General features: G+C 48.5%; 1 protein-coding gene across 1 annotated transcript in view; it reads right to left on the reverse strand.

The window, feature by feature from the left end:
* TSGA13 (testis specific 13) overlaps window positions 1-25778 on the reverse strand; it is a 35088-nt gene that overhangs the window by 3575 nt on the left and 5735 nt on the right. Inside the window, exons 2-5 of the mRNA XM_075557394.1 lie at window positions 6403-6449; window positions 6250-6321; window positions 5012-5218; window positions 893-1035 (exon numbers count right to left, since the gene is read on the reverse strand). Coding sequence (XP_075413509.1) covers window positions 893-1035; window positions 5012-5218; window positions 6250-6321; window positions 6403-6449 — 469 coding nt within the window. The remainder of the gene's footprint in view (window positions 1-892; window positions 1036-5011; window positions 5219-6249; window positions 6322-6402; window positions 6450-25778) is intronic.

The raw sequence follows: 25778 nt of genomic DNA on the forward strand, positions 1-25778 counted from the left end.
CCGGGACATTGGACAGGGAGGCAGGAAGACAAGAAAAAATGGATGCATTTGAAGTAATGGATGCGAGGAATATTGAAAGAACCACGGGCTGCCCAGAGATCAAAGGCATTTCACTGGGAGAAGGACAGCCAGAATGCTCCTTCGAGGCAGAATGGTGAGACTTCATCTCACATACTTTGGACATGTGGTCAGGACATAGCCAGTCCCTCGAGAACACCATAGTGCTGGTTGGAGGCCAGCGGAAAAGAGAGAAGCCCTCAACCAGATGGATTTGGCACCCTTGGAGGGGTCAGAAGTGGACTCGAACACAAGAACACTTGGGAGGAGGGCACAGGAGCAGTGGTGTTTCTCTCAGTTGTCTGTCGGGTCGCTGTGCGTTGGGACTGACTTGAAGGCACCTCGTAACCGACCCAGGGGCTCATGGAAGCAGTCACTTGAAAGGAACCCATCTTCTCGGAGGTTCCAGGGGGAGGAGGGCCGATGACTCAAGAGTGCTAAGCCGGGGTCTCGGTCAGTGGTGAAGGAAGCTGCCAGAACCTCTGACTATAAAATCTTTGGAGAACTTCAGCAGCTCCTCTGTCCTCTCCAGGCTACTTAGCGGCTGCTCGTGTCATCCCACTTCAACTAAGATCTCTTTGTCTCCGCATTTCGAATAGCACCTTGCTCCTAAGTCACAGCTCTGAATGTGACATGCCTTGCGTGACCGCTCCCTTTTCATTAGCATGTGCATGCAATCAGGTCACAGAAGGAAGCTGGGTCATCAATGGTTCTGCACTGAGACAGTGCAAACGTTTTTTGTCAGGTTATACTGAGGAGAGCCCGAATGAAGGAGGAAAAAGAAAGAGGAGGAGGAGGAGGAGGAGAAAGAAATGAGTAAAAGCCAGAGCCTCACCTAAACCATTGCTTCTGCTTAGGGGCAGAATCACCCATCAGGGTCACAGGGAAGACTGGTTTCAGCAGAGATCTGGACATTTTTTTCTGAGGCATCAAGGGCAGGGGCAAGGTCTCAGTGGGTCTGCACAGCTGCTGGGCATCCTGTGATACAGGGAAGAGGTGAAAGAGTAAACTGAGTTTCTCAGCACATAAAACCCCCAAAGTTCAAACCCAAGTCGATCCTGCATCATAGCGGCCCTCTAGGATGGAGTAAAATGGTCCCTTTAACTTGATAGGTGCAGACAGCTTCGTCTTTCTCTCATGGGGCCACTGGTGGGCTTGACGTGCTGACATTGTGCTTAACAGCCCAATTTGTAGTCCACCAGGACTCCCGAGGGGCATAAAAACAAACAAACTCTCCCTGCCATCGAGGAAGAGGGCCACGGATAGCAACTCTGGAGAGCAGGATAGAACTGTCCCTGTGGGTGTCCCAGACGGCAGCTGTTTATACCAAAGTAGAAAGCCCGTTCTCCTGAAGCCTGGCCTAAATTCTAGTTCTAAATGCAACAACACCTGACCTGTCAGGTAGGGAAACGGGAACCCAAAACAGAACAAGAAGTCCCTGGAGTGGAGTCATACCTACCTGCCTCATTGCCAGATGGTTTGTCCAAAGCTTAGTTGGCTTCAGAAGTCAGCTAGCTTGCCCACTGTCACTCTGAAGGGAATGGCAGAGGAAGGTACCCATTTTTTGAGAAAGATTCAGCAAGCGAACTGCTTGGTAGATTGGGCCTGCAACCCCTAGGGCACTGCAGGGGAGACTACCGAATGGAATGGCTTGTTGGCAGGGTCACAGAGGAGAGCCCTGGTTACACATCAGGCTGCTGACCACAAGCTCAGCAGTTTGAAACTACCAACTGCTCCTTGGGAGGAGGATGAGGCTTTCTACTCCCCCTGAAAAGTTAATGTTTTGGAAACCCACAGGGGCAGCGCTACCCTGTCCTATAGGATTGGCATCAACTCAGTGGTGGTGACATGTTTTCTGTTGGTTTGTTGGTTGGTTTTCTGGAGGGGTCACAGAATCAATGACTTTGAGAAAGGCTCTGCAAGGTCACCCAGCCTGGCCTTGAGCATACGCTACCAGATGATAGCCACGTCTGATCCATTCTACAGCTCCTCTGCAAGCACCTACGCTCTTCTTATACTTGTCCACACATAGATAGATCTGTAGACGGATGTTTTCTTCAACGCGATCCTAGGCTCGTTAGAGAGTGCCACCTTTGTCCAACAAGAGAAAGAGGAGATGGAGCATGCATATTACGGAGGCAGTGTAGATTGACACTGGGTCTTTCTATCTTCTTGAGTTGTTCTTTTGCCAGATTTAAAAACAAAACCCACTGCCATTTAGTTGACTCTGACTCATAGTGATCCTATAGGACAGAGTACAACGATCTCTTTGGGTTTCCAAGACTTGAAGTCTTCACTGGAGTAGAAAGTCTTCATCTTTCTCCCGCAGAGTGGCGGGCAGGTTTGAATTCCAGAACGTGTAAGCCACACCACCACCAGAGCACCTTCCAAATTGCCCCATAAAATGATCTCAGTAGCAGTCTTTGACCAATCAGGGCCCTGCAACTCCATGCCAACTCGCAGCCTTTGAGTCAATTTTGACTCCTAACAACCATAGAGGTCAGAGTAGAACTGCCCCGGTGGGCTTCCAAGACTGTAAATCTTCATGGCAATAAAAAGCCTCATCTTTCTCCCACAGAGCAGCAGGTGTTTTCAAACTGCTGCCTGTGTGGTAACCAGCCCAACGTGGAACCCAGTTCGCCACAAGGGCCTCTCTATCAGGGCCTTAACTCTGTCCTATCAATCAACTATTTGGTACTCAGGTGTTGCTCCTAAAGATGATCAGGATCTGCTTCTGAGCTACAGGGCTCACCAGCTGCTCACTGTTGGAAGAAAGTTCTTCCTGCATCCGAGTGACGTGGTTACTTTGCATTTCCTTCTCTACCTCGAGCAGGGTAATCCTGGCCTGGCATGTGTCCCTGTCTCTGTGTATATTGCAAACACGGAGCCCTGTTGGACATGTAGTCCTATCCCATGACAATGACTACATCAGTGTCTTCAACCTAGCATTCAAAGGGCTCAAATCCCTAGACCCAAGAGACAAATCGGCCCTTAGCTCATTCTTTCATTCTATTGTCAGTACAAGGTAAAATGCTCAGCTGCTAACCCAAACGTTGGTGGTTCAAACCCACGCGTCCCTGAATAGGAGGGAGACGGCTAGAAAGATGATGGCCTTGGAAATCCTAGGGGAGCAGTTTTACTGTGTCCTACAGGGTCACCAGGAGTCGGAATCCACTCCATGACCAAGGGTTTCCCTTTATTTTTTCTTGTCCGCATGTCCCATTGGGCATAGCATTTTCTCTTCCACTTGGAGAGGCTCTCCCACAGTCCTCCGTCTAGGAACCAAGCAACAACTCACTTGAAACCCGCCACCCCGGATGACACAGGTCCATCCTGCGGGATCCCGTTTCCAGCATCAGATTTCCAGATTCTTCCTGTTTGCACTTCCACTGACCTCATTTAATGTCTTTGTTGTCAATGAAGCCTTCCCCGCAAGGCTGTCCCCAGATCTTTTGATTCCTAAAGAGCGGATCCCTCAAGATCTCTTCAGTCACATTTCTCCCTTTCCTTTGCGACCTTCTCTACTGTACTAACATCGGAACTCATCTTTCTGAGTGTGGACAAACACACCACCCACCCAACTGCCAGAATGGGTGTTCTAAAATGAGACTTGGAGAACATCTTTTTGTCTCCGGCATGTTGCTCTCTTACATTGTCCTGAAAGCACCTCACGTTCTTACTTCCCTTTGGCATTTTGCTTCCCTCTGATTGGAATGTTCTCCTCTTCTTTATCCGGTGCCACCTCCTCTCAGAAGTCTTCCATGATTACCCTCTTTTCTACCAACTGAAAGAAACGCTGCTCTGTTACTTCAGTATAACATATAGGCTTTGATTATTTATATACCCCATATTCTAAAATTATGCCTATATGCCACATTTGTGTGTCCCTATTAGACTCCTTTTATGTACAAATAAGTCTTTTCCACTTTAAGCAGGTTAAGGCTGCCTGCATAGCAACCCTATAAGGGCAGAGTAGAACTGCCCCGTAGGCTTTCCAACACTGTCAATCCTTACGAGGCATACGGTCACATCTGTGTCCTGTGGAGCCGCTGGTGGGGTTGAACCATTGACCCTCTGGTTAGCAGCCAACAGCTATAGCCACTATGCCTCCATGGTTCTTTCTTTGGGGTTGGAAATGCTGGCCTTTGTCCGTTCAAGGTGGAAACTATCCCGTAAGCTTTATCTTCTGGCTCCCAGCTTAGTGTCTTCTCAATAACTGTCTACTAAATGGAATTGGAACACCTGTAATCTATAGCAGAGTCCCAAATGTCTGGCTCTCAAGATAGGAATTTCTCTGCTCTGTTCTCCCCTCTCCGTGAGCCATTTCCATTTGTCACTCCCTCTCTCCGTTTACTCATTTCTGTGTCAGGTTCTTTATTTCCGATTCATGTTTTACAACTTCATTCTCAACTATCATTCAGCTACTTGTTTCCCACGACAGATGAAATATTGTCACCAAAAGAGATGCAGTTTCCAAGTAAGACCCCGTTTCTACCAGCAAGAAAGCTTCATGGCCCCGGTTTTTAGAACTCTGGTTCTGGGGGTTTCTCAGACTTAGAATCCTAATTATGGATCTCCAGGTTCTGTTATAGGAACCAAAATACCAAAGGAACCCCTCCCCCCCTGCCAAAACAAAAAAAAAGCCACTGCCATTGAGGTGATGCTGACTCACAGAGACCACGCACTGCAGAGGAGAACTGCCCCTTTGGGTTTCCAAGGCTGTCAGTCTTTATGGGAACAGGAAGCCTCATCTTTCTCCCTTGGAGCAACTGGTGGTTTTGATCTGCTGACCTTTCCGTTAGTAGCCCAACATGTAACCACTACACCCACCAGGGCTCTGTGAGAACTGGCCTAACAGTGCCGCTCTCTGTGTTAGATGAGTTCTCTGAGCTAACTGGGAATGCTTCAGGGCCTGTGCCTAACAGTGCCAGGCAACGTTCCCAGGTGTCTTTACCTTGGCCAGTAACTCTCTGGGAAAGTATTTGGGGCCGACGTCCTTTCCTTGCAGATCTAATGGATAAGGAGGTGGGTTGTTGGTCAGGATCAGTAAGGTCTTATCTTGGTCGTACTCCGTGACTTTTAACATGAAACTCCTCATTTTCCTGTTTCGTTCCAGTAATCTGTTCCGGGCCGAAGGCTTCGAAGGCTCATAGAACCGGGCCTGCGCAGACAGGTTTCCAGAGAGATAAGGGGATTTGGTCAAGAGAAGATGATGAGCCTAGCAGTTGGCTAATCTTTGACCTCTGTGTGGAAGGGGTTGTGGGTTGTGTCTTGGGCTGCTAATTTCAAGGTAAGTAGTTCGAACCCACTCGCTGTTCCCATACCCTGCCCTCCCTAGAGAGTAACTGTGGGTCGGAAGAGACCAAATGGCAGTGTGTGTATGGTTTTTTGTTTTGGCATGGTGTGGGGTTTGGTAGGGACAGAGACAGTCTGGACACATCTTGCTCTGAAATTTGTTTCTCTGAAAATGTCTGAAGCCGTCTGTCCCTCCCTTTCCCATAGATCATTCCTTACAAAGAGACTAAGAGAGTGGAGAAATAGGATGGAAGGGTTTGGGGAATAAACCGAGCAAGATCACGTTGCTCTTCTGGAAAGGCATCACATGGCACCAGTGCAGTGGAGCAAATGGAAGTGGCAGAACTTTCCAGGTGGCTCAAAGGAGGCCTTCTCCAGAATGTTCTGAGGCAGAGTGGAAAATTACCAGGGACCAAATTTCCTTCTTCGGAGTGTTCTTTGGGGCTAAGTCAAGTTTAACCTACAGCCTCCCACCCGCCAAGGTTCCCACACCACATGATCACATTTGCACGCTAACTGGCCCAGCAAAACAGGCACACGCCACTTCAGGTGGGGCGGGGGAAGGAAGATCCATAAGACATGGATGGCAAAAGAATTTTCTTTTCTGTCAATAAGAGGGAAGGAGGGAATGGCACACCCTCCTCATGATAAATATGTTTTCCTCCAGTTTTTATCTTCTTCAATATCACCTGCAAGGCCTACCCTCTTCCTGGGTTCCCCTCCCACCTCACTCCTACTCTTCCCAGAATGCCTCAGGACTGGTCCCGGAGCAGCAGCTCAGCTTCATTTCTTCGAGTCCGCATAGTTGCAATGCCAGGGACACCGGGATGCGTGCTCCTGGCCCCCTGCACCATGCTGAAGCTCTAAACGATGTTAGGGAAACGCGTTTCCACCTACCAAATGTGGATGACCACTGTAATGATGAAGGTTCTTTAGAATAAATTTGGATTGCCCAGCACCATCAGGAATCTAGAGACAATAATCAGAATTAACGGTTTCAAGTCCAGCTGGCCGGGACATTATTCTGCGGTTTGCCTCACCTTATCTCACTGAACACTGGTCTCTACCGTAGATGACGGCAGGAAGGCACTGGGCCTCTGGAAGGAGAGTCACACCCAGGGAGCTGGGTTCTGAGACCCTTCCCCGGGTCATGCCATGTCGGGCAAGGCGGCATCAAAGGGCAGTGGCACCAGGTTAAAACCTACATGGAGGGCATCCTTTAAGGAGAAAGCATGCTACAAAAGGGCAAGAGCTTTCAGGGCTTTAAGTGGCAGGTTGGCCTCCTGGCAACCCTGGCAGCTGACCTGGAAGCAAAGTACAGCAGTTCACTTGCATGTTTGGACAGCTCTGCGGCATATGATCCCCCCGCCCCCCGAAATGTTATAAAACGGAGCTTTTGGTGGCACTCTTTGTCTACCACTTTGAGTTTGAGTTACTGATGGATTTCTGGGGGCGGGGGGTGTCATGCCTTGGGGTCAGGGATGTTGAGCCTCTTCCAGCTCCTGCTCCCCAGAACATGCCAGCATTCATGCCTAGCCTCTTGCTCAGCCTTAAGTTACCTAGAGAGGAAGCAAAAGGATCTGAACACAAGGAGATCACAGTTCCCCACTCTGCCCTGTGGCCTTGGAATGACGAGGGAGGTGGGTGGGGAGTGCAGCCCATCTTTGGATCATGGCATCTAAAGGTCATCCTGTCTCCAAGGATGTGGCATGGTGGCCTGAACTCCGAGATGGGGCGCTGAAGATAGAATGTACAGTAAAAGGAAAAATAAAATTAGGTGAATGAAAAAGAGGGGATGAGATAAGGATGAGACAGAATGAGGGGATGGGGTGGGAAGGATAGTCCTAGTAGGGTCAGGAATTGGTGGTTCTTGGGGCTCGGGAGAAGACAGGGAGACAATAGAAGAACCCCTCTATACATTCCTGGGGGGAGGATGGCATAAGATATGGGCCAATCTAAAGATCTACATCTACATCCTTTGATTTTCCATGCCTTTTAGTATCTGAGAGAGGAAAGAAAGGAAAAATAAAAGTAGATGTCGGGAGAGACTCTGAAACTTGCTCTTAATCCTAGAGTAGCTAAAGCAAATGGAAGGAAGGATAAAGTCAAAGAACCGAATAGAAATTTTCAAAGGGCAGCTCGAGAAGACAGAGTGAAATATGATAATGAAATGAGCAAAGACCTAGAGTTAGAAAAACAGACTGGGAGAACACACTCAGCATGTCTGAAACCGAAAACTAACAAAATAAAGTCAAGCCTTGAGTTACAATCCTGAATGAGTCTATGGGCAAGATACCGAACGATGCAGGAAGCATCAAGAGAAGATGGAAAGTATGTACTGAGTCTCTGTACCAAAAAGGACTAATCCACATTCCACCATTTCAAGAGGTAGCATATGAGCAGGAACCAATGGTGCTAAAGGAAGACGCCCAAGTTGCACGGATCAAGCTGCACGAAAGGTGCTAAAGGAAGACGCCCAAGGCTCCAGGAATCGATGGAACACCAATGGAGATGTTTCAACAAGCTGAGGAAGCACTGGAAGCACTCACTCATCTATGCCAGGACATTTGAAAGATAATTTACTTGGCCAACTGATTGGAAGAGATCAATATTTATACCCATTCCAAAGAAAAACGACCCGACAGAATGCTTAAACTACAGAGCATCGCTGATATCTCATGCAAGTAAAATTTTGCTGAAGATCATCCAACAAGAGCTGCAGCAATACAATGACAAGGAACTGCCAGGGATTCGGGCCAGACTCAGTAGAGGATGTAGAACAAGGGATAGTATTGCTGATGTCAAATGGATCTTGGCTGAAGGCAGAGAACACCAGAAAGATGATTATTTGTGTTTTATTGGCTATGACATGGCTGTCGACTGTGTGGATCTTAAACTATGGATAACCTTCCGAAGACTGGAAATTCCAGAACACTTCATTGTGTTCATGAGGAGCTTGTACGTGGATCAAGAGGTAACTGCACCAACAGAACAAGTGCGTACTGCATGGTTTAAAGTCAGGAAAGGTGTGTGACAGGGTTGTATCCTCTCATGATACTTAATCTGTGTGCTGAGCAAATCATCAGAGAAGCTGGATTATATGAAGAAAAGGGTGACATCGAGATTGAAGGAAGGCTTATTAACAGCCTGCAGTGTGCAGATGACACACCGTGTTCGCTGAAAGTGAGGACTTGAAGCACTTGGTGATAAAGGCCAAGGATTGCAGCCTTCAGTAGGGATCACACCTCAACCTAAAGAAGACCCAGATCCTGACACTGAACCAGTAGGGGACATCGTGATCAGTGGAGAGAAAGTTGAAGTTGTCGAGGATTTTGTCCTGCTTGGATCCACCATCAAGGCTCATTTCCATGAGCAGTCAAGATCAAAGATGTGTTGCATTAGGTCAATCTGCTGCACAAGGCCTCTTGAGCATATTGGAAAGCCAGCATGTTACTTTGAGAGCTAAAGTGCATCTGACCCAAGTCACGGTTATTTCCATTCGCCTCATTTGCATGTCGAAGTTGTACAATGCATAAGGAAGACCGAAGAAGAAAGGTGCATTTGAATTGTGGTGCAGGTGAAGACTGTTTAAAATAACATGGACTACTGAAAGGACAAACCGATCTGTCTTGGAAGAAGTGTGACCAGACTGCTCCTCAGAGGCAAGGATGGTGACTTAGATCCTTAGGACATGCTGTCAGGAGAGAGCACTGCAGAAGGACAGCCTGCTTGCCAAAGTAGAGGGGCAACGAGAAAGAAGGCCCGCAGCGAGATGGATGACCCAGTGGCTGCAACAATGGGATCAGGCATGGGAACAATTGTGGTGACAGTACAGGATTGTGCAGCTAGTGTGTTATTCTTTTATATACAGGGTCACTATGGGTTATAATTGTAGGTCACCATAAACAGCAAAAGTATCTGAGATCCATTTGTAAAATAAATAAATAAATAAATATATATATATATATATATATATATATATATATATATATATATATATATATATATATATATATATATCCCCACAGCACAGCAATGTAAGAAAGACCACTCTGGGGAAAGGGAATGAAGCATTTTCCTTTAATTATTTTGTTAGAGGAAAGATCTTGGGGAAAATATTTTCACTCTTGAATTTTCCTAGGGATTGTACTCCTGTTCCAAATTAGTCTTCCCACGAGATTATCCAAACTGGAGGATGCTTTCAGTTTTGATATGTTGAATCACATTATCTCTGGTTGGTCTGGAAAGTCCACCAGAATAGGATGAGCCAAGGAGAGCAGCCAAGATACCCAGTGGGGCTGGAAGCAAAGTCTCGGTGAGTTGGGGCGTAACACTCTGTGTCCCTTGAAGTAGGCCTCTAGTTCCTGCATTCTGTTGCTGGTTGTTCACTGTCTTTTCCATGCCTCTCTTTCCCTTTCACACAGCTAAATAAATGCATCTTTTTTTTCCCCACTCCCAACATCTTGACCCCTTGTTTTGCTTTCCAGAGAAGATGCGAGACTCAGCTCATGAAAGCCTCCAAGCATCTCCCAAGAAACACAAGCAGCATTTGCTAATGTTCTTCCGCCCTTACCTCCTCGTCACAGACAACCAAGCCCTTCTCCTGCTTCCTCGGCTTGTCTCCCGTTGTCTTTGATTTGCTCTCAGAATGCCTGCAAAAAAAGAGGTAGCTCAGTCGGTTGCATCTTCTGATTAAGAAGCTTGACCTTCAGCGTGTTCTCAAACCATTCTCTCTGCCCTCGCCCTGAGCCAAGTTTGAAAAACTGGCTGAAACCCACTACCATCCAGTTGGAATGCGCAACCTACCACTCAGCTGGGGCTCTTTGAAGGCTGCCTTCGAAGAGGCCCTTTGGGAACCCCCTAATTCAGTGTGCACGAGAGGTAACAAATAGAGCTCATCTAGCTTGCTTTCGAGGGGAAAACGAAACTCCAATTGAACACATGGGATCTTTTTTGAGACATAATGACAACGGATGAATTAATTTCTTCTTCAAAAGGGTTCAATCAGAGAAGTACTTTCCTGCCCACTCTTCCAAACATGAGAATAGTCCTGCCTTCACATCATTGGAGCTCTAGTTCTCCCTGGAGAGGGGGCCCTGGTGGCACAGGAGAAAGCCGCGGCCATTGATTTCCATAGAGATCTCCCACCCTGGCAGCTGCCCAGGGCAGTTCTACCCCCTCCGCTGCAGTCCCTGTGAGTCAAAATCGATTCCACAGCAACAGCTTTGGCTTTGGGGAATTCTCTCTGAAGGGGCTCTGAGCACACCCTGATTACATGCTCACCAACTACCTGAAAGGTTGACTGTTTGAATCCATTCAGGGGCTCAAAGGGGAGATGTATGGAAAAGATCTGCCCAGGAAATGCCATGGGGGTGTTTCGACGCTGTCCCATTGGGACGTGATAAGCATTGGGACTCAACAGCCCCTAACAACGGCAGCTCTCTTGAGAAGAGGATATGGTGGAGCTTCCCAACTAGATTGCCAAGTTGTCCCGACCATGCTTCTATGAATGGTTCCTTGTCTTCCTAAAGGAGCCCTGATGATGTAGTGGTTACTAGTTGGGCTGCTAACCTCAAGGTTAATGGTTTGAAACCACCAGCTCTCCCCACCCTCCCAGGAAAAAACACAGGGCTTTCTGTTCCTGTAAAGAATTGCAGTCTCGGAAACCCACAGGGGCCATTCTACCCTGTCCTGTAGGGTCATGATGAATCAGAAATGACTCAGTGGCGATATTTGATTAGTCTTCCTGCCCACACTTACAATTTTCTCTCCCTAGGGCTAGAATATTAAAAATCATCTCAACGGCAAATATTTCCCTCCTCAGCTCTTCCACTCGCGTACCCATCTCCCCACCCACATGCCAGTTCCCTTTGGAGAGACAAGAGCAGGAGGGGTAGAAGTCACAATATTTAACCACAAAGTATTTTTGATTCACAAATTCTATGAAATCCATTTACTGCCTGAACATAGAGAAAGGCATTCATCAGTGAGACTGGGTTGATGATTAAAATAAATTGCCTGCTTCCTACCTAGAGATAGTTTCATTTCAAAGGTTAGGCCAACTCCCAATAAAACTGGACTCTACAGGTACTTGAATGAGACCTGTCCCCTTTGAAAATGAGAGTGGAGACAAAAATAAGAAAAGTAGAAAAAGAAAGCTATGTGGTTGGCAGCCAGCTGGATATAGCATGGTGCAAATAATTCCCAATCCAGGATCACATCTCATCCCAGGATGGTTCGCTTTCATCTGTTGCCTAGCGACCACCTGCACCATTAACTCAGTCCAGAGGTCTCAAAAATGACCACAAGTAAAGCAGGTGGCATATGGTGGGTACCCCAAAATAAACTCCCAAGAATTAGCATCATCAAGTTTGTTCTTTATTGATACATCCCACTACCTTGTTATCTAATTATGATATCATATTTGTAACGCATTTCAGAGTAGTTTTTGGCATCTGGAAGACTATAGAATCTCAGAGACTCTCTTGAAGGCAAAGGTAAGGGACAGGACCACATGGAAAGTAGTGCCCCTCTTGGACATCCTGGTGCCATCGACTTGCCAAAACTACTCTAGTGGTATGAAACATAGACCAAGATCTGGCATTCAATCTGAAAATTGTCAGTCAGTGAAAATGTATTTAATGGGGGCATCTGCTTTGTGACTGGCACTATGCAAAGCCCCATGGGCTACAAATAAGTTAGCAAAATGGTATTGATTAATAGTTGGGAAAATAGGGTTACACACATGGCATTTCGCTTCTGCCCCATTGCTGTTCACTGTTATGTGGTCCAGTCCAAGGCCCGTATTCACCCAAAGGCCAAATCTGTGACCTCCAAGAATCCACGTTCTGCAGGCCTTCGTTTCAACCTGGGTATCCTTTCCTTAGCACATAGTGTGTCCCCAGCCTGGTTCCGACCCTGTGTGGGCAACAAGAGACAGATCTGTTGTGGACGCAGAAACGCACAAGACATCAATATCTTCCTTGCCTTCAAGGAATCAGCAGTTTAGTTGGTAATGGGAAGGGGAGGAGACGGGAAATGATTATTAAACACGAATCACTGGTGACCAATCACGCTAATATATGAGGTCCGTTACATCGTCTCTTGGGTGGAGGGCGGGGGGTCTCGTTGCTTCATCCGTACAATGGAAGGAGTTTAAGCAAATGATTTGAAAGCGACTTCCCAACTCTACGGTGTGGGAAGAGTCGCCTGCACAAAGACCTGAAATAAACTCAATTTACATGTGTAGAGATGAGTCCAAACCCCTCTTCATGAAGGGAGAAAGTGTGCAACCAGGATCCTATTTGGGAAGGGTACTGTATCTTTCTGTCCCAAACGTGGAAGAGCTATTCTCTACGAATAGAACATTTGTAATAAAAGATGATTCAGAAAGGCTCAAATAGCCGATGGCGATGGCTCGGATTCTGTAGGAACGATGGGGACACCAGGGAGAAACCCGGGGCTTCCCACTCCCATACAGAATCACAGGCTTGGGCACTCACAGGAGCAGCCCTACCTTGCCTTACAGGGCTTCTATGTGTCGACATCAACTCAAGAACCATGAGTTCAGTTTGCGTTTGATAGGGACAGTGTGCTTGGTAAAGGAGGGGGCCAATGGGAAAGAAGATCTCATCAAGATAGTGACACAGTGGCTGTAACAATAAACGCAAACATAGTGACCACAGCGAGGATGGCCCAGGGCCAGGCAGGGTTTTGTTCTGTTGTTGTCTATGAGCTGGGACTTAACAACAACAACGTGTCAAAATCCTGTTTATGGGCGAACTAAGGTTCTCTAATGTGAAATGTGACACGCCGGTTTTAGGACAAGAAGTGGCCGTCTCTATGTTGAGCTCAGTTTGCTCACAGGTCATTTGAAAAGACCAACTCTAGCAGTATCTGTCCTCACCTTAACTTGGTGACCAATAGCCTCTCTTGTCCACTCTGTAGCCAGCACATCCTGGCTGGAAGAAAGCTCTCATGGGCATCTTGCCCAAACCCAAGAAGAGCTGGCTAGACCCTATCACATGTGAATGGGTGTGTGGGTGGGTAAAGGGGGGCATGGGTTGACTCCCAGGGAAGGAGTATTTGAAAGAATGGCATAACCTGTGTAGCCCTCCATCCACACAAATACTCCCAGACACCACACACACACACACACACACACACACACACACACACACACAAGTCAAAGATGGTATTTACAACAGAGTTGGTCAGATAAGATTACACACGTGGCATGTCTCTTCTGACTCACTGCTGTTCTCAACCCTATCTGTTTGTGAAAATTAGGTAATATCACAGTTAGGTCCGACCATAATTCCTAGTTCCACTCCATTCTGCTTTGGAGTATTCACCCAACTCTTCAATGAGAGCTCAGACCCATTGCTGCTGGTCCATCAATTCCGACTCATAGCGACCCTGTAAGTCTGCGTAGAACTGCCCCTTTGGATTTCTGCAGCTGTACATCTTCCCAGGAGCAGAAAGCCTCCTCTTTCTCCCAGGCAGCTGCTGGTGGGTTCAAACTGCTGACCTAGCAGTTAGGAGACGGACACCAACCCTTGAGGCCAACAGGCCGCCTTCACACGAAATCCTGGCACAGCATAAAGCTCCATCAGCGTTTAATGCATGTGCCACCTGACGGAGAGGTTTGGCAGCCCACCAGGTGGGGATGGGGGCTGGAGAATAAGGGGAGGGGGGCGGGGGAACTGACAACCTCTACTTCCTGATGATTTTCAAGTTCATCTTAGGGCCCCGTTCTCCCTCATGAATTACTTGGTTGAGAGCCTACTAGACTCTTCCATGAGCCTCTCTCAAAAACGAAAAGAACAAGAGAGGAGACTACAACACCCCAATGTCCCCCTTCTTCCCATACCCTGAAGGTCTGAAAGAGCAACTCCTGTCACATTCTTAGTTTGTATTTCAGAGGAAAATTAGATCCCCCCACTCCCTAAGCCTTTAATCCAACAGTTAAAAAGACGATTGGATAAAGAGAAAAGCAGTTAGTAGGGCCGAGAGAGCAAACGTAAAGGAGCTACCATCTTTTATTTTACTTTCTCTTTCCACCTAATATGGTCATCCACAGAGCAGGCCTGGAGCTTTGGTGGTGTCGTGGTCATGAGCTGGACTGGGGTCTGCTTGGTCGGCAGTTCGAAACCACCCGTGGCTCTTTGGGAGAAAGACTGGGTTTTCTACTCCGTAAACAGTTACAGCCTCCGAAACTCACAGGGGTTGCTACGAGTCCACACTGACTCGGTGGTGGCGAGCGCTTGAGCAGACCTGAGGGACAGAAGAGTAGATACGTATATTGGGGGTGGAGGAGGGTTGCTACACTGCCATCGACAACTAAAGTGGTGGATGAAATGCGACGATGTGGAAGCACCATTGACCTTCTCAGTGAAGAGAGACCAGTGAGGTGGGCCGAGGGGAAATGTTTCTTCCTAAAGGAGGAAGCTTAAACTATAGCTTGAGCTGGGTCTTGCAGGATGGTGTGTGAAGTGGGCTAACTGGGCACCTGGTATTTGTGGTGTTTTGTGTGGTAAGAAACAAAAGCGGGGGGTGGTGAGTGGGAAGAAACTCTGGTGAAACCCTCGGCGCATCACTGAGAGGTTGGCAGTTCGAATCCGCCAGCCATCCCTCGGGAGAAAGGTGTGGCAGTCTGCTCTCATACAGACGGCAGCCTTGGAAACGTAGGGAAAGTTCTCTGTCCTACAGGGTTGCTATGAGCTGGTACCAACCCAATGGCAGCAGGTTTGGTTTGGAGCCAGAAGTAAACTCGAGCAGCTTGTGGGAATTCTCCATAATAAAGTTGCTACTTATTAGCCCAGTTCCCACAAAGCCCCCTGATGGGAGGTAAGTTCCTGTTAGATTGATAGCTGACCGTCTAAGGTTTATATCTAGTTTTTTTTGTCTACACGAGTGGTTCTCAACCTTCCTAATGCCGCGACCCTTTAATACAGTTCCTCATGTTGTGGTGACCCCCCAATCATAAAATTATTTTCGTTACTACTTCCTGTCATTTTGCTACTGTTATGAATCAGGCGACACTTGTGAAAGGGTCATTCGACCCCCAGGGTGAGAACCGCTGCTCTACACAAAGCCCCATAAAGATGATTGCTTATAGCATTTATAACAAGACTGAGCCAAATCCTGAAAGTTCTATTCCAAGAACATCAACTGATGAGTTTTCCGCCCTCTTCTCACCTTTAATATTTCTGGAAGGATGAGTCCCGTTCATGAATACATTGAAATCCAAATAAAAGGAGCCATCAAATTGGGCGGTCCAAGTCTTGTGTTGTCTGTCTGTAGCCCAAGCTGGGAGGGGGCAAAATCAACAAAAAATGCGCTCAAAGTAAGAATGGACAGCTCTGGTGTTTGATACCTTTAAAGATATCAGGGACTCCACCATTATTCAGGGAGGAAGAGGAAAGTGCTCAGTATGGAAACCTTGATCTTGACACTGTCTTAATCATTCTTTTCTTCACTCTGGAAGAGGTGGGTTGTGATGGACGAGCAATCTAGAAGGTTGGCGGATTCTATATTAGAAGCAGACACCAGAAGACAGACCCCAAGCACAAAGGTCAAACGGGTACTGGAAGATCCAGGGCACTCTAGGAGACATGTGCAGAGAGTAGCGAGGACCCGGGAGGAGGACCAGCGCCAGGGGCTAGAGGAACCACTTTCTTCTCCGTGATTATGAAATAGAAAATTCCACCCTTTGAGTCCATCTCGGTGCTCTGTGGGTTGGCCTTACGAAAGGTCCTCAGGGGAACAAATGGTTTTGGGTTCCACTGCTGACCTCAAGGTTGGCGGCTCTGAGGACGAAGAGGCTATCTGCTTCTGGAAAGATTGCAACCAAGAGAGCTGTCTGGAGCCGTCCTGCTCCCAGGGTCACCATGAGCTGGAATCAACCACTTAACCACGGAGGCTGTTAGCAGCCGGCCCTCCACATCATTGGTTTGGTAGCACCCACCTTCCTTCCTTCCGCCATGACAATGTAGGGGTTTGTAGTGCTGAGCAAGAGTCAGCCATCCCGGTTTTGCCTCTTGCTTTTACAAACTGCCTGTCCAGCACGAGTGAGCATGAAATCATGCAAGCGCCTCTCTCTATTTGTCAGGGAGAGGTCTGTCATTCATGACTGATGAGATCGGGGTTCCCAGGGGGCACACACAGTTAAGCCATTGACTACTAATCAAATGAAGTCCTGTGGACTGCCAAAAGGACACACCAATCTGCATTGGAAGAAATATGGCCAGAGGGCTCCTTAGAGGCGTGGTAGGGAAGACTTTGTCTCACGTACTTTGGACATGTTGTCAAGAGAGACCAGTCCCTGGAGAAGGGCATCGTGGTTAGTGAAGTGGAAGGGTGGTGAAACAGAAGAAGGCCCTCAGGAGATGGATTGGCACAGTGGGCTGCGTGGATGGGCTCGGGCACAGCGACAATCGTGAGGCTGGTGCAAGACCATGCAGGGTTTCATGTTGTTGTGCATAAGGTTGCTATGGGTCGGGACTGACTCAATGCTCACTGGCACGTAACACCACCACCAACAACTAATCCAGAGGTTGAAGCCTACCCTGAGATGCCGCTGAAGGAAAGGCACAACAGGAGTGAGATATACATGCTATAGATGAATCAAGCATTTGTAATCAAGAGGGCAGCAATTATATCAGGACAGCAGTCAAGGGGGCTGGAAACGGGGAACATAGGGAAGAAGTGGGTTGGGCGAGGTGACATGGCGGGGACAGAAATCCGTAAGATGAAACAAATGCATATGAACCGTCGAATGGAAAACAGATCTCTGTCTACATCTTCGCTCGATGCACACTAAGAATTTGTTTATTAAAGGAGAGGCGTCAAGATACCATCCAGGCAGAATGACCCGCATGGCGCGCCTGCTGCCAGACCAGACAATTAAGAGACATGGGAAGCAAGCCTGAGGAGAAAGCAACTGTACTGACAGTCCCAGAGGGACTCGGGGGAGAAGGCAGTGGGGGAAGGCAGTGGTGAGCAAACACCACCATAGACAGGAGAACCACTAGGGAATTAAAATCAACAACAACAAGGACATAGAGATCCTACGGGGTTGGAACAACAGCAATCTAACTGAGAGGAATCACTAAGAGGCAGAAGAAGGGCAAGCATGTGGTGGGCATGAGGAAGGTGATAGGAAACAGAGGAATGATCTAGGAAGCAAAGATATCGATAGAGGTATAAACATAGGTGTGTACATGTTAATACATCCATTCATAACAATAGAGATATTGGCCCCTGTATGGCAACACACTGAGGTTGTGGACGGACTTTGGGCCTCTGCTCATGCCCTTCCTCGATGTAAGAACACTTTGTTCTAACAACCTGGCATGCTGTGATGCTCACCCTCCCGGCACAATCGCTGAAGACAAAATGAGTGCATAAGCAAATGTGGTGAAGAAAGCGGATGGTGCCCAGGTCTTACAGGCTTGAAGTTAAACAGTCAGCCATCTAGCAGAGAAGCATAAACCCACATGGAAGAAGCACAGCAGCCTGTGCACTCACGAGATGTCACTGGGACCGGATTGGAGGCATCAGAAGACCCCAAACAAACAAATTGTTGAGAATGAGGGGGGTCGGAACAAAGACCCAAAGCCCATCTATAGACAATGGGACATCCCCTCAGAGAGAGGTTACAGGGAAGGAATGAGTCAATCTGGGTGCAGTAAAGCACCGATTAAACACACAATACTCCTCTGGTTCCTTGAGGCTTCCTTACCCCAGTCCTGCCTTTCACTGCAGGCTAAACGGGAGCATGTGCACAGGTACAGATAAGCCATAAGAGCTCACAACACGTGGAATCCAGGAACAGGAATGGGAGCAGCAATAGCAGGAGGGCAGGGGGAAGGAGCAGAGGGGAAGCCAGGAAGGGGGAACTGATCGTGATGATAGATATATAACCACCTTCCCTCCCCCCCACCCCGCCCACTGAGACAAACAACAGAAACCGTGGGGGGAAGGGAGACAGTGGTTGGTATAAGATATGAAAATAATAATTTTAATTTATCAAGGGGCCACGAGGGTGGGGGAAAGGGAAGGGGAGAGAAAGAGAGGCTGACACCAAGGACACAATAGAAAATAAATCTTTAGAAAATAACGATGGCAACGTATGTACAAATGTGCTTGATACAATGGATGTATGGGTTGTTACCAGACCTGTAAGAGCCCCCAATAAAATGTTTAAAAATAATAAAGGATTTATAAATTACCAAGGATTCATGAGGGAGAAGGATTCGGGGAGGGAGGGGGTAAAAACAATCAAGTCTCACAAAAAGTTAGTTTTTTAAAAAGTCATAGGCTTGAAGCCTCTCAGGAGCAGCTCCTCTTTGCAACACAGAGCTCCCCATTTGACGGATCAACTTAACAACTGGTTGGTTTGAGTTCTGCCTTTTCGGTGCTGAGTCACGTATTGGGAAGCCTGGTTTGGTTCCGTCCCCATCCTCCATCTTCAACACAGCTTCTCACAAAAATCTGATACTGTGATCTGATTCTTACATGTTCTTAGTAAGAGAGGTGGTTCCCACGTCCAGGTGTGCCGCCACTTGTGTGCAGGGAGAGGAGCCCTGGGGAGCCGGGGCGAGGGGCTCCGCTGCTCATTGAAAAGTTGGTGCCTCCACTCCACCAGCCATTGTGTGATCTGTGACCAGGATGGACAGTGAAGGGGGAAAGGGACCCCAGAAAATGCCTTGGGCCTGGAGATGCCCACCCAGCCGCCACCTAGAAGTCTCACACGTGGTGGGATGAGACATGAAGCAGTCGTGTCTGTGCTTTCCCATCCAGGCACCTCCCCACACCCACAAATCCTGGCTATTTCTCTTGACTTCCTGAGTGCCTTTCCCCAGTTTACCTGGCAGAACCCAAGAACAAAGGTGATGAGGTCTCTCAGCTTTGAAGGCCAAGGCCCCAATGATATGGCAGAATGAGTTGTAGAGTAAAGCGATCAGTTCAGATACCTTTCTCCAAGAAAGAAGGCATCTGTGAATGGCCCAGAGTTCTGCCCCCATTGTGGGAGACATGGGAGCATGACTGAGTCACAAGGGAGTGTCACAATGGAGCCCTCTCACCCAAGGTGCACCCTGGGCAGCCTGCACTGCCATATTAGCATCTGGGTGTGGCACAAATCACGACGCTTCTCCTCCTTTTCTATCCTCTTTATTTCCTCTGCCCTCCCACGCCCTCCAAGTCAAACCTGGCTCTCTATGGGCTCCTTGTCAGCATCTGAAATGCAGGATAAGGCACAATTACACCAAAGTGTGCAGCTTTTGTATCCTTCCTCTCCAGACCAAGCCACCTGTGAGTTGTAATGATGGCTAAAGCTTCCAAAGAATCAGTGTTAATAGAGGTAAGGTGGTGGAGAGGGAGAATGGGGACAGAGTGAAGGTGGTGGAGAGGGAGAATGGGGAAAAGAGGCCTGGCTGTGCGGGAAGTTTCTTTCCCATGGGTTTCCCTCCAGGAGGACAGTCATGGTGTCATTCCATCTGCCATTCTGAGATGGAAAATACAACGCCGGCGTCCCTTGGTAGTGGGTTTTCTACTAAACAACAACAACAGCACAATCAAATCCACCCAGTGATCCCGCAGGAGAAAGATCTGCTTCTGGAAGACTCTAGCCAGTCAGAACTGGGGATTCCAAGGCCCATTGAGATAACACAGACCACAAAAACAACATTCTATGTACTCTGTGGTGGAGCCACTTGGAGTCTTACAAGCTCCCGAGGAGTCATGTGGCTGCAACGACTGGTGATGGATCTTGAAAGACACATGGACACAATGAGTCTAATGAGCCAACAGACCATGGGAACCCCAGTCTGTGACTCTGAGACCAGAAGAATGAGAGGGTGCCCAGCTACTGCTACCAACTGCTCTGAACGTGATCCCCTTAGAACAGTGGTGCTCAGCCTGTGGGTCAGCCCTTTGGAGGTCGAACAACCTTCTCAGGGGTCACCCAATTCACAACAGTAGCAAAATGACAGTGATGAAGTAGCAATGGAAATAATGTTATGGTTGGGGGGGTCACCACCACATGAGGAACTGTACTAAAGGGTTGCGGCATTAGGGAGGTTGAGAACCACTGTCTTAGAATCCACCATTTGAAACCATAAGGGCAGCCTTCCACCAAGGTCAAGTTGAGAAGGTCTAGGAAAGCATGAGGAATGGAAATAGGAACCCAGGGAGGAAGTGGGCTAATTGATGTTGCATCATGGGAATTGCAACAACAAAAAAGTATTTTAAAAAGGGGAGAGGCAGAAGCAACAAAGCTCACATGGAAGAAGCACACCAGCCTGTGCGATCACGAGGTGCCAAAGGGATCAGATATAAGGCATCATCATAAAAAAAAACAGCTTACCATTGTGAATGAGGGGGGAAGTGCAGAGTGGAGACCCCCTCACAGAGGGGCCTAGGGGAGGAGATGAGTCAGTCAGGGTGCGATGTAGCACCGATGAAGAATACAGCTTTCCCCAGATCCTAGATGCTTCCTCCCCCTCCAACTACCATGATCCGAATTCTACCTTGCAAGTCTGGATAGGGCAGAGGTTGTACACTGGTGCAGATAGGAGCTGGAGGCACAGGGAATCCAGGGTGGATGATACCTTCAGAACTAGGGGGTGAGGAGGGATACTGGGAGAGTAGAGGGTGAGTGGTTTGGAAAGGGGGAACTGATTATAAGGATCTACATGTGACCTTCTCCCTGGGGGACGGACAACAGAGAAGGGGGTGAAGGGAGATGCCAGATAGGGCAAGATATGACAAAATAATAATCTATAAATTATCAAGGGCTCATGAGGAAGGGGGAACGGGGAGGGAGGGGGAAAAAAAGAGGACCTGATGCAAAGGGCTTAAGTGGAGAGCAAATGCTTTGAAAATGATTAGGACAAAGAATGTAATGATGTGCTTTATACAATTGATGTATGTATATGTATGGATTGTGATAAGAGTTGTATGAGGCCCTAATAAAATGTTTTAAAAATAATAAAATAAAATAAAAGGGGGGAGATGAGAAAAACAATGGGCAGTCATCGTAGAATGGAAAACAACTGATCTGCTCCGGAAACCATTCAATTCCCAAGAAAAAGTGTGTTTTTTTAAAAATTCCTGTCAAGGGAATCCTATAGCATAGTTCTACTCTGTCACACGGGGTCGCTATGAGTCTGCTTCAACTCGGTGGCACCCAGCTGTCCTCAAACTTATCTATGTGCTCACGTACTACCTCTCTCCGTCTGCATGTCTGCTTCCCTGCTCTGTCCCCAGTGCCTGGGACACCCGTGCTTGGCACACTAAGCGTTGGTGGTGGTACGAGATAGCCACCCCAAACAATCTGCCTTTTTAGCTTGTTCTTAAACAAGAAATTCTAGCCCCTAGGAGAAATCTGGGTGGGAAACCATCACAAAGACTTTGCATGGATTATTCGCCGCCTCTGCGCTCTCACTGCCCTGGCATGCCCATCCATTACGGCCCAGTCACATCTGTGAATGCCATAGCAACTTAGCAACATCTGAGTGAAGAGAATTAACGCCTCTTCTTACAAGGAGAATAAAATTGTGCCAACCTACAGGCTGACAATTCACTATGGTGAGATCGCAACTGGAATGCTTTTACTTACAGAATCAGCTAACCCAAAACTTGGCGGGCGGGGAGGAGGGGGCAGCTGATAGGACCGATCTACTAGGTGTTTCAAATGAACAAAGAACTATGAGTGGAGAAGGTTAGCTTTAGAAACAGCAGAAGACAAAACAGGGTCGTCTCAACTACTTAGCGGAAAGGCAGGTGATCTGAAATGTCAAAACTAGCCTTTTACCAAAAGAAAAAGGAATGTCCTTCCAATGTTATGTTCGCACCTAAGTGCCTTGACAGTTGAGGACTACCACTGCAGACATGCCGTCCACCACGTCCCACAGACATTCTGAAGGCAGAGGGAAGGAGTCATATGAGGGAGCTCTTAGAAGGTCACCCCAAGAAAGAGCCTGGGTCTAAATTAATAGAAGTCGTCCTCTGATGGAGACTGCTAGAAAGTCCTTCATAAGAATAACCGGGGCGCCCTCCTGAGAGGGCTGCCCAAGGTGGTCGTGGAAAACGTTGCTCGGTTGGAGAGAAGAAGTCAGAAAAGGGCTGAGAGTTTCCGTAAGCCCATGGTGAGTTCCAAGTTGGCACAGGCCTGCAGGTGGAGGGGCGTGCCTGGCACCTGCCCTGAGGACACCTCCAGCTCCCGTCTGCAAATAGGACTTGAAGGAAACAATATTCACTTAATGAGAGTCAGCGAGCAGGACAACAGAATGAGTCCAGAGCATTATGGGGTGGGGTTGGGGGGGGAGACTTGCTTGCCCCACCCCCCATGCCTTTTTTCCCCCTGAAATAATATGGCTTCTCCCTAAAGTTTATGAAAGCGAAGACAATTTCCCCATCCATTGTCATCCAGTTGACTCCGCTCATTACGATCCTACTTGAGTTTTCGGCATCTTTCTAGAAGCAGGGAGCCTCATGTTTCTCCCTAGCAGTGGCTGGTGGGCTTGATCTACCAGCCTGTGGGGGGCAGCCCAAGGCGTACGGGACAGCACCAACAGAGCGCCTTTAAATCCGACTTAGCCTTGTATTATTGTTTTCTCACAAAATCAACCACATTCTCCATATCAGAACCAGATGCTTACCATCACGCCTTGGCCTCTAGTTCATTGAGCGCCAGTGCTTTGTTCGGTGGCTCATTCAAGCCACATGAGTTGGGACTGCCTCCACAGCCACACACTGCAACAGCAGGGTGACGGTTGGAACGGTATTGCCAGGTGATTCCAGGTGTTCCAATATTCACTTCTTTTTATTTCCTCCCTCCATCTCTCTGGGCTTTGCATGGGTAAGTAGCTTCACGCCCCAGGAAGAAGGGCTTCTACATCTACCATGGTTCCACTTGCACTAGGAGCTAAAACTACGTCCTTGTCATAAACAACAACCCCCCCCCCCATGAAACCCACTGTCACTGAGTCGATTCTGACCCATAGCCACCCTAGAGGACAGAGTGGAACGATATCTGTAGACTTTCCAAGCCGTGAGAACCCCCAGAGGTGCGGTCCCTTAAGATCTGGACTGATAACTGCCGGGTTGGTGGCTCCTCCCTACCAGCCGCTCTGCAGGACAGACTTGAGACTGTCTGCTCCCATAAAGATGTGCAGTCTGGGAAACCCTGCGCAGGGTTAGTGATGAGTCGTCATTGGCTCAGCGGCAAGGGGTTTGGGTTTGGAGGTTAACCGTGATGAGAGAGAAGGGGAGTAAGAATGGGCAAATCCTTGGAAGATCAGCAGTTTGAATCACCCGCTGGTCCCCTGGAGAAAGATGGGGTCGTCTGCTTCCATAAGGCTGGCCTTGGAAACCCCGTGGGACAGTGCTCTGTCCTCTTGAGTGACTACGAGTTAGAACCAACTTAGCATTGGGCTTGGAATATTTGTGGGGGCCGAGCGTTACATCTTTCTCCCTCAGAGAGAGGCCGGTTTCTTCCCAGCAAGGACCTTTCGCTTAACAGCACGTCACCCCCGTGTGCCACAAGGGCTCGCACCACTGGGAGCAGGAGGGGACAGTAGTGACTGCTTGGTCTTAAGCGGGAACCTTAGGGGGAAGCGTACATAAAATGTCTAGGTGTCTAATGTCTTAGGTAAGCATCTCAACTCCTTGGGTAGAAAATGATTTTTCCCTCCCCGAGTGACTGCTATTCCCTCCTTCTCTCTCGAAACGGCCTTAGCTATCGATTACAGAACCTTCCGGAGCTTTCACCTATTAGCACCGTCATTTTCAGTTCTTAAGACTCCTCGCTGTTCACTTCACAACTTAAATCTGGTATACACGTTTAACGCCCCCTCCCAGGCTCCTGATTTACCCTCATTCCCGGCGGCATGGAGTGGGCCATCGGACGGTCACCTTCCCCACTGCCGTGTTCCTTCGATGCTTGGGAGGAGGGATACCGAAGGCAGGAGTCTTCTTCTGGGGTTGAGAGGTGAAGGTTCTCTTTGGATCATTGTCTCTGGGCACAGTGTGGGCACAGGGGTTGTTTCAACAGTGCCCACCAATAGCACTCAATCTTCGGCAGCTCTCTGCCTGGCAAACTCCAGCTGGGGCCCTCTTGGTTCCCAGTTCTTTTATGTGTGTGTCTTTGCCCACTGGGGGAACCTCAGCCTACTGGTAGCTTTCAGTCTCACTCACCTGGGCAGCCAATGCTCGGACCAACAGAGGTTTTGGGAATCCAGAAGCTCTTTCTCCCATAAACTGGATGAGGAGGTGGTCAGCAATGTCTTTCTTGTCTCGCGCCACACTGCCCCGTCCATTCTTCTCTCCTGCTCCCAAGGCACAGGGAGGGCCTCGAGCCGTGTGGTGAAGAATCCCCACTGCTAGGCTCCCTTGAAGCACAGGAGTCCTGTGGACACCCAGCCTGTGACAGCATTTCTGTCCTAAAGCGAGTCTTTCTCTTTGTGTGAGGCAGGCTCTTAAATGAGCTGAAACGTGGAGGTCTCACTTTATAAGGAATGCAATGCAATTTCTTTCATGAAAAACAAAACAAGGCCAAGTCTGGGCTCAGGTGGGACATGCCGTGTGGGGTGGGATCGCGTGGTCTCAGGTTCTGCCTCGGGAGACCCATCTCAGTGCCATTCTTGTAGTAGATTCACCTGTCCTGAAGGCCCTGACCTGTGGATTTTAAAGCCCGGCCAATCAGATGACCTCAGCATTCACCTTGGGAACAAACTGGCCCCACGCTGGTAAACCTGGCTCTGTTTTAGGCGGAAACTCCAGAGTGTGTGCTGCACCTGAACAAAGTCTTTCACTGGGCCCAACACACACTGTGGCTGCCATCAGTGACTGACAGGTGCCAGGAGACCTGATCCCATACTTCGTTCCCTCCGTGGGGGAGGCTGCTATGCTCGGGCTGCAATGACCGATTTCAGAACGTTCCCTCTGTCGACTGGGCCGAGCATTTCCGACGGGACACCTGTAGTGGGCTTTTCCAATAGGCGTTGAGTGGATTGTGACTCGGAGTAGAACTGTGCTCCATTAGGTTCTCAGGGTTGATTTTTGGAGGGGAGTGGATTGCCAGGCCTTTCTTCCACAGTGCTCCTGGTTATATTTGAATCATCTACCTTTCGGTCTGCAGTGGAGGACATCAACTGTTTGTATCACCCGAGGAATCCTCAAAATGATACATGACCCTCTAAATTTGACGGGACGGATAGCACACGATCTCTGCAGCGGAGCCACCCTTGCCCGGCTGCCCAGGGACTGCCTTAGCCCACCCAGGCAGCCCCTTTGCGGTGCTCCTCTGAGGTCTCTGCCCGAGCCTTCTAGGGACATCTGGCATCTTTCAGGATAGCCCAAATGAAAGCATCTTGCCCAACAATACGAGGGTGACTGAGTCCCAGTTGGGCAGAACC

This window comes from Tenrec ecaudatus, chromosome 9 (genome assembly GCF_050624435.1).
Source record: "Tenrec ecaudatus isolate mTenEca1 chromosome 9, mTenEca1.hap1, whole genome shotgun sequence".
Taxonomy (NCBI): domain Eukaryota; kingdom Metazoa; phylum Chordata; class Mammalia; order Afrosoricida; family Tenrecidae; genus Tenrec; species Tenrec ecaudatus.